The sequence below is a fragment of the Gobio gobio genome (assembly GCF_949357685.1).
Source record: "Gobio gobio genome assembly, chromosome: 2".
NCBI lineage: Eukaryota > Metazoa > Chordata > Actinopteri > Cypriniformes > Gobionidae > Gobio > Gobio gobio.
In genome coordinates this window covers 40,775,919-40,795,133 of record NC_137098.1, presented here as the reverse complement: position 1 = coordinate 40,795,133, position 19,215 = coordinate 40,775,919, and the positions used below count along the sequence as shown (strand labels likewise).

General features: G+C 37.9%; 1 protein-coding gene across 3 annotated transcripts in view; it reads right to left on the bottom strand.

Moving 5' to 3' along the window:
- ambra1a (autophagy/beclin-1 regulator 1a) overlaps window positions 1-19,020 on the bottom strand; it is a 120,725-nt gene extending 101,705 nt beyond the window's left edge. Inside the window, exons 1-9 of one of the 3 annotated variants that reach the window (XM_079810852.1) lie at window positions 18,803-19,020; window positions 17,080-17,310; window positions 13,254-13,312; window positions 12,908-13,091; window positions 12,600-12,772; window positions 10,589-10,655; window positions 9,067-10,490; window positions 4,152-4,238; window positions 2,646-2,828 (exon numbers count right to left, since the gene is read on the bottom strand). In XM_079810852.1, coding sequence (XP_079666978.1) covers window positions 2,646-2,828; window positions 4,152-4,238; window positions 9,067-10,490; window positions 10,589-10,655; window positions 12,600-12,772; window positions 12,908-13,091; window positions 13,254-13,312; window positions 17,080-17,211 — 2,309 coding nt within the window. In that variant the 5' untranslated portion in view covers window positions 17,212-17,310; window positions 18,803-19,020. The remainder of the gene's footprint in view (window positions 1-2,645; window positions 2,829-4,151; window positions 4,239-9,066; window positions 10,491-10,588; window positions 10,656-12,599; window positions 12,773-12,907; window positions 13,092-13,253; window positions 13,313-17,079; window positions 17,311-18,802) is intronic. The other 2 variants (XM_079810853.1, XM_079810854.1) reach the window with 2 other exon arrangements.
- Window positions 19,021-19,215: the final 195 nt, after the last annotated feature.

Below are 19,215 nucleotides of genomic sequence, written 5' to 3'. Positions count from 1 at the left end.
TTAAAATGGATCAAAAGAGATTGTCATCCTTGCATTACATTACACACACACACACACACACACACACACACACACACACACACACACACACACACACATATACATCTATATATATATATACATATATATACATATATATATATATATATATATATATATATATATATATATATATATATATATATATATATATATATATATATATATATATATATATATATAAATAAATAAATAAATAAATAAAGGATACCACAATTCTCAATATAATATTGAACCATTCGGTACGGCATTCACGGTTCAATACGCGCTTGTGAATTAAATTTTTTCCGGTTTTGCATTTAATTAATTATTTTTCTACAAATTCTATCATTTGCCTCCATCCCAATATACTGAACAACGCGACATACATTAACATCACACGTTAGTGGTAGAGTTATACTCACGGAACACTACAGTTATTCACAGTCACGAAAGTTCATTATTTGTATGAGTTTTAAAGCCTTGCCGGTTTAATTCGCGTGCGCGGTTTTAACATGCGCTTTTCCGAGCATGCGCACTAAACGCCTGTCAAACACTTGATTATAGGACTAAATAGTCGTCTTACTGCGCTAATACTGTCAAATACACACATGGTTAACATAAACACAGTCGGTTATGTCTAAAGTGAAAGTAAAATCGCGTGTGTCTGTATATTAGATGCACGCAGGTCTTAAAGGGATCCCATGGTGTCAAGATGGTTTAGTTTGAATCCGCGTTCACTGTGGCGTCGTGAACGCAGATTCAAACTAAACCGGAAGAGAAGACAATGCTTAATAAAGTCTTAGTTTTTGTTATTTTTGGACCAAATGTATTGTCGACGCTTCAAAAGAGTCTAACTAACCAAATGATGTCACATATGGACTACTTTGATGATGTTTTCATTACCTTTCTGGACGTGGACAGGAAAGTGTGCTTACACTTACATTCAAAGGACTGAAAGCCCTCAGACTAAATCTAAAATATCTTAAACTGTGTTCCGAGGATGAACAGAGGTCTTACGGGTGTGGAACAACATTGGGGTGAGTCATTAATGGAAGAAATTTCATTTTTGGGTGAACTAACCCTTTAACACCATGGGATCCCTTTAAATTGACAACAGCGCAGTAGTAAACACGCGGTCCTTAAAGGGACAGTTCACCTCTAAAATGATGTCATTATTTACTCACTCTAATATTGTTTCAAACCTGTATTCATTTCTCGATGACAGAATTTTCATTTTTGAATGAACTATCCCTTTAATGTTAATACAACAACAAAAGACAAAGAGAAAATCACTCGCTGCTCTTGACTGAAGAACTTTAATACAGTAGCTTTAATAAGAATCAATGTATATTTTATAGTGAAGTCTATGTAGTGTTTTATTTTTACATTCATTCATTCAATTTCATACTTTAATGCTGCTGTACAGCTCTGAGCTGCCAGTGTAAATCTTATATATATATATATTTTTTTTATATTATAATTATATTATAATTATAGTATAATATTTTATATTATACAATAGACTAGGAATACAAGGTTTTTTTTAAGTAAAGTTTTAAGTTTAAGGTAGGTTTTTCAATTCTTTTAAGTAAAATAAAGAAAGAGTATTGCAATAAAAAATAGACTTTTTTCTCCTTAAAATGAAAAAAATGTATGTGTCAAGCCATCAGAACCGAACCGAACCGAAAACCGTGGTTAAAAACCGAGGTATGTATTGAACCGTGGACTAACTGTATTGTTGCATCCCTAATATATATATATATATATATATATATATATATATATATATATATATATATATATATATATATATATATATATATATATATATATATATATAAATATATATATATTCAAACAGAAGTTATATGAAATTGCAATAATATTTCACAATATTACTGTTTTATTCATACTGTTAATCAAATAAATGTAGCCTTCTTAAGAGACTTAAAGAGACTTCTTTCATAAACATAAAAAATCTTTCTGACCCCAAACATTTAGCCAGTAGTGTATTTGACAGCCCGAGAGGGTCTTCCCCAGCTTGACTCCCAAGGTCTGTTCCTCATCTAATTAAACATTGTATGGAGATTTTCCTTGTCATTGTCACCTTTGCCTTGATCACTGGGTGGTTTGGAAGGCACAATTCTTAGTATACCTGTTTTGAAACAATATGTATTTTGCACAAAACAAATCATTTGACTTGAACTGAAAACATGATGGATAAGAAGAAAAATTCTTCTGACCCCTAAACTAAAAATATAAGTTCACAGTTGTCCGGCAGCTGAGGAAAAGAGCAGCAATCTCACAGCACTACATTACAACATCCCATCGGAATCAGTCAAACTGCATTTAAAGCCAAGGCCAATGCTAATGCCAAACGCTATAAGAAGAGACGCCACAGGCAACCCAACAAACAAATTGTTGGCAAGCGCAATAAGTCGGTTGAAAAGCACAAGTGATAGCATTCTGGCATTCAGAGCCTGCCTTGTGTGTTTGTTGGGTTGCCTAGCAACAATACAGGGAAATAAATAAATAGAGATTTTTATAAGCGGATGAGAGTAGGTAACAACTCTGGAACAATTACTTGGCACAGGCTTTATATGTCTGGGCGATTGTTTACTTACTCAAACTCCTCAAAGTCAACTTCGTTGTTCTCCACACTGGGGGCGGGGCCAGGGGAAAGGCTGTTGGAATTAGAGGAGAGGGCTCGGGGTCTGCTGGGGGGACGGAGAGAGCGCTGCCGAATGCTGTCACGCCGAGACAAATACTGGATCATTCGTTGTGCATAATACGCTGCAGGGGACAACCTACACACACACACAAACAACCACAATGTTAGATTTTCACTAGATAGAAAGCATATCAAACAAGTCATCCTCACATTTTTTACTGAACTATATTAAATCAAATAAATACTTGTATTAGCAGGAGATACACTGATACAAAATATGGTTGCTAATATTGGCATCTAATTATTTTGAAAACGTGCCTAAAATGTATGAACTTTATCTGTAACTTAATATCGTTTTGGGTTTTTTTTGCAGGGGTTCAGAACTAAAACCAATCACAGACTGTCTGTTGTATACATTCATGCAATGGTCAATCAGAGTTACTTCCATAGGACAGCAGTATCAACAAACCAATCAAATGTTTTTAAACAACTTTTATGAATTGCTGATAAGAAGCAAATCTATTCTGCATTTAATTCAGCTGCAGAGACATTGGTTAGCATTTTGTCAGGACAACTCGCTGTATGAAGGCATTAAAACTAAAACCCATTGTACAGGAAGAGCATCTGGAGTTTCGTTCTGTCTTGGACTAGTTGAGCAAGGAAATCTGCCACCAGCTTAGAACAGATGAACTATAATATAAAACAAACAGAGCTAAACTCCAAATAATCACCAGTGTGTAACATCCTCACCAGTCACAAAGACAATTACTGTAATTACGAAGCAAACAAAACCGCATATTCTCCCTTACAAACACACACAAATCACAGAAATTTGGCAGATTTTTATAGAGATCCTAAGGAACCGAGAATCAGCCAGAAGAGTAGCAGTCTGTCTGAAAGAGCCTAAACACACCACCGTGTACACATACACTGTTTATTGGCATGTGTTTTAGACCAATACACAGGCAGACAGAGAGAGAGATCCGGCAGGAAACAACAGTCATATAGCGCCAATTACTTGTGGCTCTGAATGTGTTGGAGTCAGACTACCCTTCTAACACCAGGTACATTCTGCTCTGGGGGAAATGAGTCTGTTGTGGTAATTCACAGGTTAGAGGTGTGCGTCAGCCCATGTGTTTGTGCGAACCTGCCAGCGGGAGTCCGTGCTAACAATCTGTCTTGATCCCAGACCACAGCTGATTCCTCAGAGCTCAACAATGACTCACTAGCCATGAATTCACTTTATTATGAGCCTCACTCACAAAGTCAGAGGATGCTGACAGGCCCTGTGTGTGCATGTTTGAATTAGGGGGACATTGGGATGCTGGCAGGTCTGAAATGTCACACTGCTGTCCGGCGGTGTGAGTGTGACACACACTCTTCCTCATTACCCAGACCTCACTGGCCAACCGGCATGACCACGAAATGCAGTTTACACAACACACACACAGTGAATCACCTGGCCGGGTCGGGGTAGATGGGGTGGTCTCGTGATCCAGAGACGTCATATCTGGAAAGAGACATCATGGACGACTCCAGCAGCCTCCTACAAAACAGAATTATATAGCTTTGTATGTTTGCGAATTGTGAAGACCTTCACTTCCTGTTCATATAAAAAAAATCTCGGGACAGGATGTCACACAAAGACAAAGACGACATTTCCACTAGTCTACAGTAACACGCCGCCATCACAATCATTAAAAATCTCATTAAACTGCACAAGGACATTAGTATGCTCATTACCGACTGTTTTGCAAAGGCTAAATGAATATAATGTGTAAGTAATGATGTGCGCTTTGCCAGGCTTGGCTAGGAATCGGTTAATAACCCATTAAATTGGGGCATTTGTTAAGTTTGAGTTGTACTATTCCTCATACAACAAAGAGTTCAATGAAGGCCAATAAGAGAGGAGACCATGTCCCGTGGACGAAAACATGCTGCCTCCGACTGGCAGGGCACAAAGCTGGACGGACAGTTGTGTAGCGAGCGGGGCATTTTTATTCAGCATGAGTCATTGTAATGTGTGTGTACGTGAATGTTTTGGTGTGGGTGTGCTCAGCTCTTCATTAGAATGCCATCTTCTGCCCTTTGACTCACAGCAAATACAGAACGGATCGATTCTGACTTCTTTTCACGCAGTTTGCTTTGTTTGCTCCCTTTGACTCTTAAAGATCAAGATCTGCATTTTAACAGAGATGAAGCAAACTCTCTTTAAAATCGCACAAAATATTTCCAAAATTTGCTGTTCTTTTAATGCTGAGGGTATTTTTAACTTGTTTCGTCTACGATAACCTTCTCAAGTACCAAACATGTAGCATGGCTTGGTATTACAGTTTTACAGTAACGATTTAAATATCAGCACTTTTAGTCTCTATCCATATGCTATTGTAAAGAGGCAACTGTCACTAAATATACAATAATGATGTTACTTGCTATTTATTTTACAAGTTGCTCTTGTTTCAGGTACGACAATATAGAAGGTATTGATGAGAATTCATTCTGAATCTTTGCACCATGCTCAAAGCCATGAGTTAATAACACTGAACTGGAGTGGGACTCATGGGAGAACGTCAAATGATAGTATTATCATAAAAGAAAAATGTCTGCTTTCCTGCATAAGTAAAGTGTGACACTGCTTTTCTTTGCCCAGCTTTGGCCTTAAAACAAAACTGAATCACAGTACAGCCATGTTCATGGGTCAGGCTGTTCATCAACATGAGAAGAGGAGGTCGGTGTGTTGGAGTGCAAGTACAAAATCAGAATAAAGGCCCACTGGCCACTCAGTGTTGGGATATGTGCAGTTTCCAAAATATATGGACAGCGTGGTGAGCTACTGTCCCCTAATGGACTGTAGAGTGCATTGCAGGAACACTTGAGGGGCGAAATCGGAAAGATTGTCCCACATTTTAGGTCAGATTCCTTACAAAAGTGCCAATATGATTAATGTCAACTTATACAAGTGGGCTGTTAACTTAACTGCAGAACTCAAGTAAGTCAGACTTCTCTAAAAGACACCTTACGAGCCAAGTGTGCCGGTGACCTACTCATGACTCATTTTAAATAGTCGAATGTGACAGTCCAGAAAATAAGTTGACTACTAGTCTGTGAGTCATTGTTTTCCTTAATGATGGAGTCTAGTCACCATGCAGCATCAGCAGTCTGACCCATGGTTCATACAAATATCATGACCAAATAAAAATTCATGACCAGTTACACAGGGCTTAAGTGATGCACAAAATATCAACTGGGGCCGGTTGCGTAAACCGTTAAGACTAGTCTTACAAGTTAGACATACATTTTTTTCTTTAAGACTGTTCATAACTTTTTAAAATCAGTTACATAAAAACATAGACTGGCCTAATTTGATAAGAAAAGTAAGACTGAATGCCACTTGCCTAACTGCTAGTGGCTCATACTAGATCTTAAGACACTGTCTTAACATAATGGCTTAGTTTATGCAACTGGCCCCTGTACTATGAAATAAAAGTACACTAAGTCTTATTGAATACTAGCAACTAATTATTTCTACAGAAGCCATGATGAAAAGACTGACAGGCCAAAACACAAACTTGTTAAATCAGCTATTTGAAAGAAAAAAGAAAACAAAAAAATCAGATTCTGAACACAATATGCTCATGTTACGCATGCTAAGCGTATACACTAGCATTTTAAACATTTTTTAAATATTTTCTCTAAACAAGTAAAAGTATCTTATAAGTTTCTCTAAACTAAAAAAGTATATTTTTTTCAAGACATTTAAATATTGCAAAAGATTTCAAATCTATTTCTAATAAATACTGATTAATCAAAGAAACATGAAAAGAAATGTATTACAGTTTCTACAATATTATTACACAGCACAACCATTTGTAAATGTCTAAGAAATGTTTCTTGATGATTCCTGAAGGATCATGTGACACTGACAATATATATAAAATATATTCTAATAGAAAACATTTGAGTTTTTACTGTATTTTTACTGACTTAAAAAAAAACATACCCTAAATGTTTGAACGGTAGTGTACACACATAGCCTAAGTTAATTGAAAGCACTTTTAAGCACTTTTCAACAAAAGATGCTCTTTTCAGAAATTCCGGTATTTACATTTCTAAAACTAAATTCAAGCACTTTCAGCACCTTGTGGTGTCCCTTACATCTGAAATGAAAGTTCACAAATTTCAAATGGCAGATTCGTGCTGCTTGAGTAGATATAAACAGTGTTAATACATCAAACATGTTTCTCTCACTTATAGTCACTGTCAGTGTCTTGCAGATACATTCATTTGTTATAGAGCAGAACTCAGCAGTTCAGAGTGAAATTTTGACTTGTATGTGACGGCTCAAAATTAACTCCCTCTCAGAAGTCTGCCATGCATTTTATTTCTGACATGCTTGGTGAACACAACACGCCCTTGTGAAATTCAAATAAATTCAGATAGAAAAACAATGACATTCAAAAATACACTGGCCTGTCTCTAAGCAAAGCCGTCCTTCTTTTCTGGTTAGATTTATAATTTAGGTAGCAAAATACAAAAAGACACTTTGTCTGTCCTGGTCTTGCCTGCTGTCACTCAACTCTTAAAGGCATAGTTCACCCAAAAAGGAAAATGGTGTCATCATTTACTCACCGTCAAGTTTTTCCAAACCTGTATCAGTTTCTTTCTTCTGTTGAGAAGATATTTTGAAGAATGTTGGGAACCAGACAGTTGACGGTAGCCACTGACATCCATAGTATTTTTTTCCCTGCTTTGGAAGTCAATGGATAACGTCAACTGTCTGGTTACCAACATTCTTCAAAATATCTTCTTTTGCGAAGAACTTGAGGGTATGTAAATGATGACAGAATTTTTGGGTGAACTATCCCTTTAATGTTTATTCATCTATGCTGTCGGGAACGGAGAGTGCTGATATGCAGATAAGCACCTCATTAATATTAGGTCCAGCTCTGGATGGCACACTCTGCTGTGAGGGCTAATAGAGTGCACACAGACAGGCACAAGGTCAGATCAAGCTGATTTCCACGTTAGACATTTTTCCTTGAAGCTCAAACAAGGTGCCTTATCATTTTACTCTAATAACAGTTTATGTGGCGCATCGCAGTGCAGACTGCTTTGTGATCCTGTCACTATATAATACCGGCTTTGCGAAGAGGCTATTATTGAAGAATAAGGGAGTTAAAAATTATATTTGACAAGACAGCAAACTCACAGCCATGTGTTAGCACCAGAGCACCTCACGCAGAGCTGTTGCTCATTTCACATGCGAACCATTTTCAACTGCTGTGTCAGTCCCTTCACATGTTAAATGAGTAACTGCACTCACACACAGACTTCGGGTTTGCTGTCAGATCCAATACAGTTTGCACTGCCAACAGCCTCTTCGCAAAGCCTATGACAGGATAACAAAACAATCCACACTGCAATGAGCAGTTTAATGAACATATTTAATAATGATATATTTTTGGCTGTTTATTAATACAACATTTTTACTATTATAAATGTTGAAAACAGTTATGCTGCTTAAAGGGTTAGTTCACCCAAAAATGAAAATTCTGTCATTAATTACTTACCCTCGTGTCGTTCGACACCCGTAAGACCTCGGAACAGAAATGAAGATATTTTAGTTGAAATCTGATGGCTCTGAAAGGCCTCCATTGGCACAATGGCACTTTACACTCTCTAACCCTTAAAAGGTACTAAAGACGTCATTACAAAGTCCATCTCACTACAGTGGTTTCAACTAAAATATCTTCATTTCTGTTCCGAAGATGAACGGAGGTCTTACGGGTGTCGAACGACATGAGGGTAAGTAATTAATGACAGAATTTTTGACATTTTTGGGTGAACTAACCCTTTAATATTTCTGTGAAAACTGATACATTTTCAAGATTCTTGATGAATAGAAAGTTCAAAAGAACAGAACTTTTTTTAAATAAATAAAATTGTAAATGTCTTTACTGTCACTTTTGAACAGTAGTGTATACATGCCCCCACCTAAAAAAATTTTTTTTAGTGGGGTCAGTGAAAACACTGGCAATTGAAAGTCTGAACGACTGACCCAAACGGGAAAGCAGAAAAAGAATACCTTACTAATTACCTTACTGTGACTGGTCGGGCAAAGTTTCTAAACTTCTTTGCTGTCATTTAAATGTAGATGACTATAAGCCATCGTCTGATGTCAGTAAGTTGTGGAACTACAAAACTAGTCTTTCATGGAGCTTAGTTTCAAAAATTGTCTTTTTTAACTGGAAAAGAAAATGAAAAATATTATGATTTCATGGTACATTGAGACCTTTCCATATCAAAGAATCAAGGAAAGTTTGATTTCCCATGGCATGACCCCTTCAAGCACTCAAACAAGTCTACTGCCTCACCTGCGTAGGTAATCATCGTCTTGTGTGTCTTCAGGCATTTCCTGGTTTAAGGCTTCTTGTGATACGTTTGCTGAATGAGAAGTGGCAGATTGCCGGTAAACACGCTCTAGTTGGCCAGTTCCCTGGTTGAAGACCAGCTCGACGGCCTGATCCTCATGCTGACTGGTAGCTGTGCTGTGGGAAAAGGGTACATGAGGCTCTGGGGCATCTGGGCTGGGCTCCATTGGTGTGCGTTCAAGAAGGTGATGATCAGAATGAGAGACTGGGGCTACGTTGTGGAAGGCAGGACTAGTAGGTTGCCAAGCTGCGTTTCTCTCAGCAGATGTCGGCTGACCTGTTCTCTCCCAGCGGTGAGTACCCCGATTATAAGTGAAGAGGTTGTGGCAGACTCTACAGCGATTCATGTGACTGTGAGAACGGTTTTCGTTGCTGTAGAGTGGCTGGTAATTAGATGGGCCTGGTTGCTCTGGGTCTATGTTGTTATTCAGCATTTCCTGAGTCTGCTGGTCCTGCCTGCTGCCCTCTAGTGGTTGCGCAATGTCCTGCATTTGCTCATACTCCATGAAATAACGGTTAAGGTTACACTGCAGAACGTTGCGGATAGAAGAAGGGCTGCTGTGCCCCTCTTCCTGTGGTGGGCGGTGCCTGCTAGAACTAGTCCCTGATGAGCTGCTACTGCTATGAGGAAAGCCCCATCCATCACTAGCAGAGGTGTAAACAGGTGATTGGCTGGAAGTCCCTTGCTGTCGCAGGACAGAATGCGAGCTGACGGAGGAAGCACTGGTTCTGGGTGGAGTCAAACTACTACCTCGTCCATTAAGCACACTGCCTGTCCAGTCTGCCCCAGGGAAACGGCCTCCACCTTCCCTGCCTGGCGGGTGCTGCCGGAAAGGTGGGATAGGCGCCATTCCAGCAGCTCTCCTCCTCCCAGAGCTAGAAGAAAGGTTCCGCACGTTGCTCCCACCACCGTACACGCAGCTAAATGCTGAGGGACGATTTGCAGCACGAGATTCGACAGGAAACCGCGGTATTCGCGGCTCTGTGCGTGCAGAAGAAAAGGTGGATGCGTGTGATTGTCCGTCCACGGACGAGGAGTCTGAAGAGTCATCGTCAGGCGGAGATGGATTCCGCGTTGATGAGCAACGGCTACAGAAACACACCACTCCGAGTGACTGAACGCAACCATGGTATGGCAGCCGGGAACGATCCCTCAAAACAGCGTAACGCCCAGACGAATCGGAGGCCTCATCAGGGGAAGCAGCAGGAGTGCCTTCAGCCTGAGGAACTGAGTTGCGGGAAGTGAGGATGTGCAAGAAATTGTGCAAGATGGGTGTGCGTCTTACAGGCTGGGACTGCAGGAAGGAGCGCTGACGGAGATGAGGCATCTCCACACTGTCCATTGGAATCTCAGGATCATCATCATTCTGCAACGCACAAATACAAGCACATTTACATCACACATTTTAATGAACAGAAATGTAGAGTCTTGTTTAAAAACAACATTTCCAGCAAAAAGTATCACCTGTTGGTTTGAAGGGTTTACAATGGCAGTTAGAAGATAGTGACCCAATGGGTCAAATCTCACCAACCTGCAAAAAAACACAGAATGCTCACAAAAGCATCAGATGTAAACTCTGATTTGCCTGCATCTAAATGTTGAACATTAAAGGGATGGTTAACCTGAAAATTCTGTCATCATGTACTCACCCTCATGTTTCAAACCCTTATGACTTTGAAAAACAAATGACAATTTTTAATGAAACCTGAAATTTCTTTCTCTCCATTGAAAGTCACTCGACACTTTTAACAACAACAAAAAAATCATAAAGAGATCATAAAAAGTAATCTATATGAATCAAATGTTTTTTCCAATTCTTCTAAAGAGACTCTTATAAGAGTTCTCTTTATATGATGAACAGATTTATTTTAGGCTTTTCTTCATATTTAAACATTGATCAACACATTCATAGAGTGCATTGGATATGGTAAACAGAAGCTCAAATGTGCTTGCTTGATGTGCAAGAACAGACTCTTGTTTCTTGCGCGTCAAACAAACATTTTTGAGCTTTTGTTTACTATATTTGATGTGCTCTATGTATGTGTGTTGACTAATGTTTATACAAGAATAAAAGCATAAAAATCTTATTTATTATATAAAGCAATTGTGACTCTTCAAAGCATCAAAGTTTTGTTGGGTGAATGGACTTACAAATTTGTGTTTTGAAGACGAACAAAAGTCATTAGCGATGACGTGGGGTCAAGTCAAGTCAAGTCAAATTTTATTTCGATAGCACATTTAAAAGAAACAGAGTTACGACAAAGTGCTGTACAGTAAGACAATGTGCATTGCATATAAAAGAAAGAATAAAAATAAACAAGACAAATACACAATATAAACACATTAGACCCGATACAATCCAAAATAATAAATAAATATAAAAATCTACCAATATCGATCTAATCAAAAGCCAGAGAGAACAGATGAGATTTAAGAGCTGATTTAAAGCTGGCTAATGAAGGAGCAGACTGTTCCAGAGTTTAGGTGCTGCAGCAGAGAAGGCCCGACCACCCTTAGTTTTACAGCGAAAACGTGGGACAGTTAAAAGAAGCTGATTACAAGACCTAAGAGTTCTTTGGGGAGTGTAAGGAATTAGAAGGTCACTTATGTATTTTGGTGTAACACCAGATAGAGCCTTGTCCACAACTACTGCAATTTTAAAATTGATTCTGAACTTAACAGGAAGCCAATGTAAAGTTGCTAAAATGGGAGAAATGTGGTCTCTCTTTTTTGTGCCGGTAAGAAGTCTAGCTGCAGCATTTTGGACAATTTGCAGGCGAGAGATTGTAGTTTGAGGCAGGCCACAGTACAGGGAATTACAGTAGTCCAGACGTGATGTTATGATTACGGTATCTAAATCTTTTGGAGACAAAAACTGTTTTAATTTGGCAATCAATCTCAAGTGAAAGAAACTGCCCTTTACCACTGAACTGATTTGTCTCTCAAAATTTAGTGACGAATCAAATGTAACCCCAAGATTCCTTACATTAGGTTGAACACTGGCGGAGATAGAAACAAAATTAAAAGGAGATAAAGACCTGGATGGGCCTAAAATCAAAATTTCGCTTTTGCTTTCATTTAATTGCAAAAAATTATTAGCCATCCAACATTTGATCTCCTAAAAACAGTCACACAGTATGTCCAAGGAATAAGTAGATAAACTGTGTATCGTCAGCATAGCAGTGGTAGGAGATCCCATATTTCTTAAAAATGGCACCCAATGGCAACATATAAATTGAAAAGAGAAGCGGGCCTAAAATGGACCCTTGGGGCACACCACATAATAGGGGAACTGATGAAGAAGAATACTTCCCCATGCTAACAGAGAAGATTTTGTCTTTGAGATAAGATGTCAACCACTGCAAGGCAACACCCTAAATACCCACCACCTTTTCCAACCGATGAGTTATTGACGACAGAATTTTAATTTCTGGGTGAACCATCCCTTTTAAATGAATAACATTGCGCATCAAACCTGACTCTCTCGGTCTCGCTAGCAGTCTTCACCACAGTGAAGGGCTCCTTCCGACTCCAGTCCCATAGATGCACCTCATTGTTGGTGGCAATGAGCAACAGCTGAGCCGTGGGATGGAAAGCAAGGGATGCGATTGCTGAGTTACTCTCGTTGAGCCAGCTCTCACTGCCTCCCTGAAACAAAAATTGATACTTGATACTGAAACACAAGATACTTCAACATTTGGGAAAAATTAAGTTGTGGTGACAAATGTACTGAAAAAAAGAGTGCAAGTTGACCAAACTATCATGGGTAAAGTCAAGACTTACATGCAAGTCCCAGATTCGGACCTCTCCGTCCAGACAGCCAGAAGCAATAAGGCCAGGTATACTAGGGTGAAAGGTCAAGCACCAGGGCGTCCGGCGGTGGCCCACCAGAGAGTGAACACACCTTCCTGTCTTAACCTCTGTGATGTAAATGTTGTGGTTCACATGGGTAGAGGCCATTAAAGACCTATGAAGAGAAAAATAACAAAAGTTCCTCTAATTATTTTTCTGATAATAGGGCCTGAGTGGAAAGGCCTCTGATGTCTAAGAGGCCTGATCAATCAGTCAGTTTTGATGTCAGTAGCCTAATTATTTATCAGATCAGTACTGAATGAAGGAGGGGTATTACCTATCTGGACTGAAGGCCAGAAGAAAGGTCGAGCGGGGGCTTTCTGGAAACTCCACTTTCTGTGACACCGAAAGAAATTGAAAAGAGCAGTGATTTTACTTTAGTCACATCTAACCCATAATATTAAGGCCCGTTCACACCAATAACTATTACAATAGCTATAACTATGAAGTTTTAATAATTATTCTAATTCTATGAGTATAAATAAGTACACACCACAACTATTATGATAATGACACAGAGGAACAATATCAATGGAATCAGTTATAAAAAAAAATTCAGCTGATGAAAGTTAAATACAGACTGCCAATCAGAATCCACCAACTTTTAAGAGCTTGAGCATTTAAAGCAGCAGACGACATAACTGCAGCGCAAGCTTAAAATAAACAGAATGTTGTCATGCCTTGGTGTGGATGATAATATATTTATCGGTATAGTTATCGTTCTTGATGTGAACAGACATTTATTAATGCTGAGCAGTGTGTACCTTTCCTTTTCAGGTATTTTTTTTTATAATAATGAAAGAAAAATCTTTCATGGCTATAAAGCTATTTATTAAGTTATTTTATTATTTAGAACCTCAAATATTAAAGATACACAGGTGGCACAACAAATAAAAACTAAATCGACTGTCTTAATAGAGATGAAAATAGTTCCAGTTGTGGTCAGAATTATTGGCACCCCTGGTAAATATCAAATATGTCTGTAAGAATAAATCTGCATTGTTTATCCTTTTGATCTATCATTCAAAAAATTCACAAAAATCTAACCTTTCATTGAAGTAAAAGAATGGAAAGTCGGGGGAAAAATCACATTATGAAATAAATGTTTTTCTCCAAAACACAGCCACAATTATTGGCACGCCTATAATTTATTTATGAGTAATATAACTCAGAAGTATATTCCCATTAATATTTACATTTCTTAGCACACCGGGGTGACTAGGAACATGAAATTGTCTAGCTATGACTTCTTGTTTCACAGGAGTAGAAATATGAGGAAACACAAAGGCCAAATTCCCTAATCATTCATCACAATGAGTAAAAGCAAAGAATATAATTCTGATGTGCAGCAAAAGATTGTTGAGCTTCACAAAATAGAAAGTAGCTGTAAGAAAATAGCTAAACTAGCATTGACAATTCCCATTTCCATCATCAGGGCAATAATAAAGAAGTTCCAATCAAAGATGTTACAAATCTGCCTGGAAGAGGCTGTGTGTCTATATTGTCTTAATGCATGGCGAGGAGGAACGTTTGAGTGGCCAAAGACTCTCCAAGGACCACAGATGGAGAATTGCAGAGATCAGTTGAGTCTTGGGGTCAAAAAAATCAAACAACCCCTACATCACCACATGTTGTTTGGGAGGGTTTCAAGAAAATTCCTTCTTGCTCATCCAGAAACAAACTCCAGCATAGTCAGTAGTCAGACACGACTGGAAATTCAAAATGGACCTGGTTCTATGGTCAGACGGAGAAAAAAAAAAAGCTTTTTGGCAGCAAACTCACCAGATGGGTTTGGTGCAAACAGGGATAAAAACTAGGGGTGCACCGATCCGATATTAGGATCGGATATCGGCCGCGATACTGACAAAATAGCTGGATCGGGGATCGGAAAAATGAACAGATCCACAAGCCGATCCAGGTGTTTTTTTTTCCGTCGCAGCAGAACCTACATCATTCGTCAGCTTCACGTGTGTCGCATGCTAGAAGAGACTCGGCTGTGTGGAGGAGATATTTCACGCTTGCCACGCCAACTAGTTCGTCGCTGTTTCGAGGGTATTACTGCAAAGTCAGGGTCTTTCCTGCATTGACATTTTTTTGACGGCCAAAGCCTAATTTGATGAGTTATTGTGATTTACGAGTGATGTAGAACAGATGCTGCGCTTGTGACTGAGTGACTGAGAGACCGATCTGAGAGCTCCTCCCCCGCGCGCGCTCTCTGGGTCTTCAAAATAATCAGTGTTCGCTCTCATATTTCACATATTAATCCAAATCAAAAGCTCGGAAGACCGAAACCATGTTGCACGTGACACATTCGGACAATTTTGTCCTTGAATTATCACTGGGTGTGAATTGCGCTCAAAAAACATTGACTCTTCTCTGACCAGCTGACATAAAGCATACTTTCAATAAGCGGGAGACAAATTATATCCAGTTATGAAGTGTTTTCTGTGTGTTGACATCTTTCGCGATGTTCTAACAGACGGGATTCGCACACAACGCGTCTGCTAATGTCCGATTCGTGACCTAATGACTCATTTGAACAGAATCATTTTAACGACTGGCCAGAACAACTGATCTGTCCAACACTGAACTCATGAACTCAGTTTATTAATTTACTCAGAACGCATCTGAAATGAGAACACAAGTGTGCTTACCCATTTTAGCAAGAGTGGGTAGTAAGAATTATTTTTAATTATCAACAGTATTTCATCTTATTTCTGTTGACAATGTGTAGTAAAATAAATAGGCCTAGCCTACAATCATTTAATCTGGAGTGAGGTGAAACCAGAACAAAGTTGTTATTAGCTATCTGAAAATTTTTATTAAATTGCATATGGTAGAAAATTAGACTATTTGTTAATTTGTAATGCTACTTTTTAATATTGATATGATTATATACCAAAACAATTATCTGTAGTGTAAAAAATGTTTGGTAACTGTCAGATTACTATTGTATGTTTGACCAATACACTGTTTTTTGTTTCCACTGCTACATTTTATTTATTTAAAGAAGTTAGATTACATTCTATTTTAGATTTGAATGCACAATTGTTTTTTAAATAAATAAGAATTCAACACCTTACATACATCTGTTATTTTGTCTTAGTTATGTTTAGTTAGTAAAGTCTGGTGCCTTTAGTCTCTTCAAGGAAGGTATAAGGTGGAAGATATACAGTTTATTATTAATTCAACAATATATCGGATCGGTATCGGGTATCGACAGATACACAAAGCCCAGGCATCGGTATCGGTATCGGGACTGAAAAAGTCGGATCGGTGCACCCCTAATAAAAACTACTCCATGACATGTCCACTGTTAAAAATACAGCTGGATCTTTAATGTTGTGGGCCTATATTTTTGCTAAAGGTTCTGGACATCTTGTTCAGATACATTGCATCATGGATTCTAGCAAATACCAACAGATAAAAAATCCAAACCTGACAGCCTCTGCTAGAAATCTTATAATAGGCCGTGGTTGGATCTTCCATAAGGACAACAATCCAAAATAAACATCTAAATCAACACACAAATGTGTTACTGAGCACAAAATTAAGCTTCTGCCATGACCATCCCAGTCCGCTGACCTGAACCCTATAGAAGATGAGTGAGCTGAACTGAAGAGAAGAAGCACCAACATGGATCTGGGAATCTGAAGGATCTGGAGAGATTCTGTATGGAGGCATGGTCTCTGATCTCTTGTCAGGTGTTCTCCAAACCAATCAGGCATTATAGATCAAGACTCAGAGCGGTTATCTTGGCAAAAGGAGGTTGCAAAAACTATTTAATAAAAGGGTGCCAATAGTTATGGCCAACGCATTTTGGAGAAAAGCATTTATTTCATAATGTGATTTACCCCCCACTTTCAATTGTTTTACTTCAATGAAAGGTTAGATTTTTGTGATTTTTTTGAATGATAGATCAAAAGGATAAACAATGCAGATTTATTCTTACAGCCATATTTGATCATATTTACCAGGGGTGCCAATAATTCTGACCATGACTGTGCTTTCAAAGTCACTACTAGAGATCAGCAGGCAGCAAGATTCCCAGATGACAGCTTATAGTCCACAGATAAAATGTCAAAGATCTTTGCAGCAGTTACCTGGCTTTGCCATTTCATGCGCTGTGTCTTTTCCTCTACAAGCTGCTGTAGGATCCTGTGTGAGGCAAGACCTCGTGCTCCTCGCTCTCGACTAGACAGGATACACACTGAGTTCTTCTGTCCCACCTTCATCTCCACAGACACTTCCTCACTCCGTCTTCTCACACCAGACCCAGAACCGTCCACCGGCCCCCACACACTGGACCACCACTCTACTACCACACCATCATTCTGGGGTAGAACAATTTGAAAGTTCACAAATATCTTAGAGCGTCATAACCTTATATCAATCAATATTATTTTTATGACAATGAGACTTTCCATTTATTTCATGTGAGGAAGGAGTTAATTAAATGCAAATGTCAAATCTTCCAGCATTGTACCTGCCTCTAAATAACATCTCTGCACAATCAGCACAGGATTCAAAAGATATTACAAGGTGTAATAGAAATTTTTTTAAGCATATCGGATCAGCACTACAGAGCCAAATGATGGTGTATCCTGGTTGTGTCACATTAATAGGCAGGGCATGGAATAGAAATGTGAAAACTTAATTCCAGACAACCAAGGAATCAGCAATAGTCCATTTTATCATCATCTAATAAAGAGCCAGTCATTTCCTAGGTCACAAATACACATCATACAAATGACAGAATTTGAACAATGTAAACAGAGAAATATAAACTTTTATTGTATATACATATTTTTACTATATAGTAAAAAGACTATAGAAGAATTCTAACTCTGAGTGAGAAACAGGGTTATTGTGGTAACTAAAACTCAAAAAAATATTTATTTTTACTTGATATAAATAAATGTTAACTGGAATTTAGCTGAATAAATATAATATACAAATATAAAACAAAAAACAAACATTTTATTTCACCTTGTTCCCAAGGCAACATTTTGCATTTTCATTCAGTTTAACTTGATGTACTAAAATAACTAAAACTCTATGAGTGATTAAAAACTAATAAAAATGACCAAAAAAAAACACGTGCAACTAGAATTTAAATGAAAACTGAATATATATATATATATTAATAAAAAATTCAAATTATAACTATAATAGCATTTTGTAACATATAATATAAATTTCAGCAAATAACAAAAGAAAGGCCAAAAATAGATCAGAACTAAACATGAGAGTAAAGCAGTAATGAGATATCATTAGGTTATAATGATCTTTTTAAATCTTCAAAGAATGGTAAACGCAATGTCATGTAATTGCCTATTATATATGGGTAAATACCACACAGTGCAACTGATAAAAGACAATAATTATAAATATGTTACTTATATTCAGGAATGCATTATGCATCACACTAACAGGTTGAAAAATCGGCGGATAAGCTTTGCAGGTTTTGTTACACTTCCTTCATCTGACAGGCTAACGTTACATGTTTGACTTAAGCTGTTATCTTCTGCTATTAAGAATAGATAGGGGATATAAAAGTGCTATAAACGTTGTGTCGCTTATTAAATTAACTTTATGGTCAAAGAATAAAGGAACTAGTTAAAATTATAACGTTAATTTATGTTACAATGTATGTTTGTTTTTGAAATAGGAAATTAAGTTAACAGCTTTCATATTTAGCAGTTAGCAGGCTACAGTTTACAGGTGATGTATTCATTCACACAGTAACACGGTGTTTTAATTGTGAGTGTTTTTTTATTTAAAATATATTTAAGGCAACCACTCGGGGTCTCAGCTTTGGCCTACCTTTTCCTCATATTTTTGTCCGCTTATACTCCTTGAAATCGTAGATATCAAATAAAACAAGTACGTTAGAGACCTTAAGCAGCAGGGGCGTGGTCCCTGCTCATTTTATTTTCGGATTTATATATATGTAGTGAGGAATATTCCTGTTTATTTCCGAAAATAGGGTCGCATGTACTTTAGATTTGTTGCTGTGTTCAATACCTCCTGCCAAAACGCGTACAGACAAAGCCAATGGAGCACAGATCATTCATAATCAATGACCGAACACATCGTTCACGCTCGAACCTAACGTTGCTTTGAGCTGTCACTGACTGTAAAAAACACAGACAAATCAGTAAAGACAACTTGCTATTTTCTTTTTTACTATACCTACGGGTATGAACATAACATTTAAAAAAAATATCTATATGCAA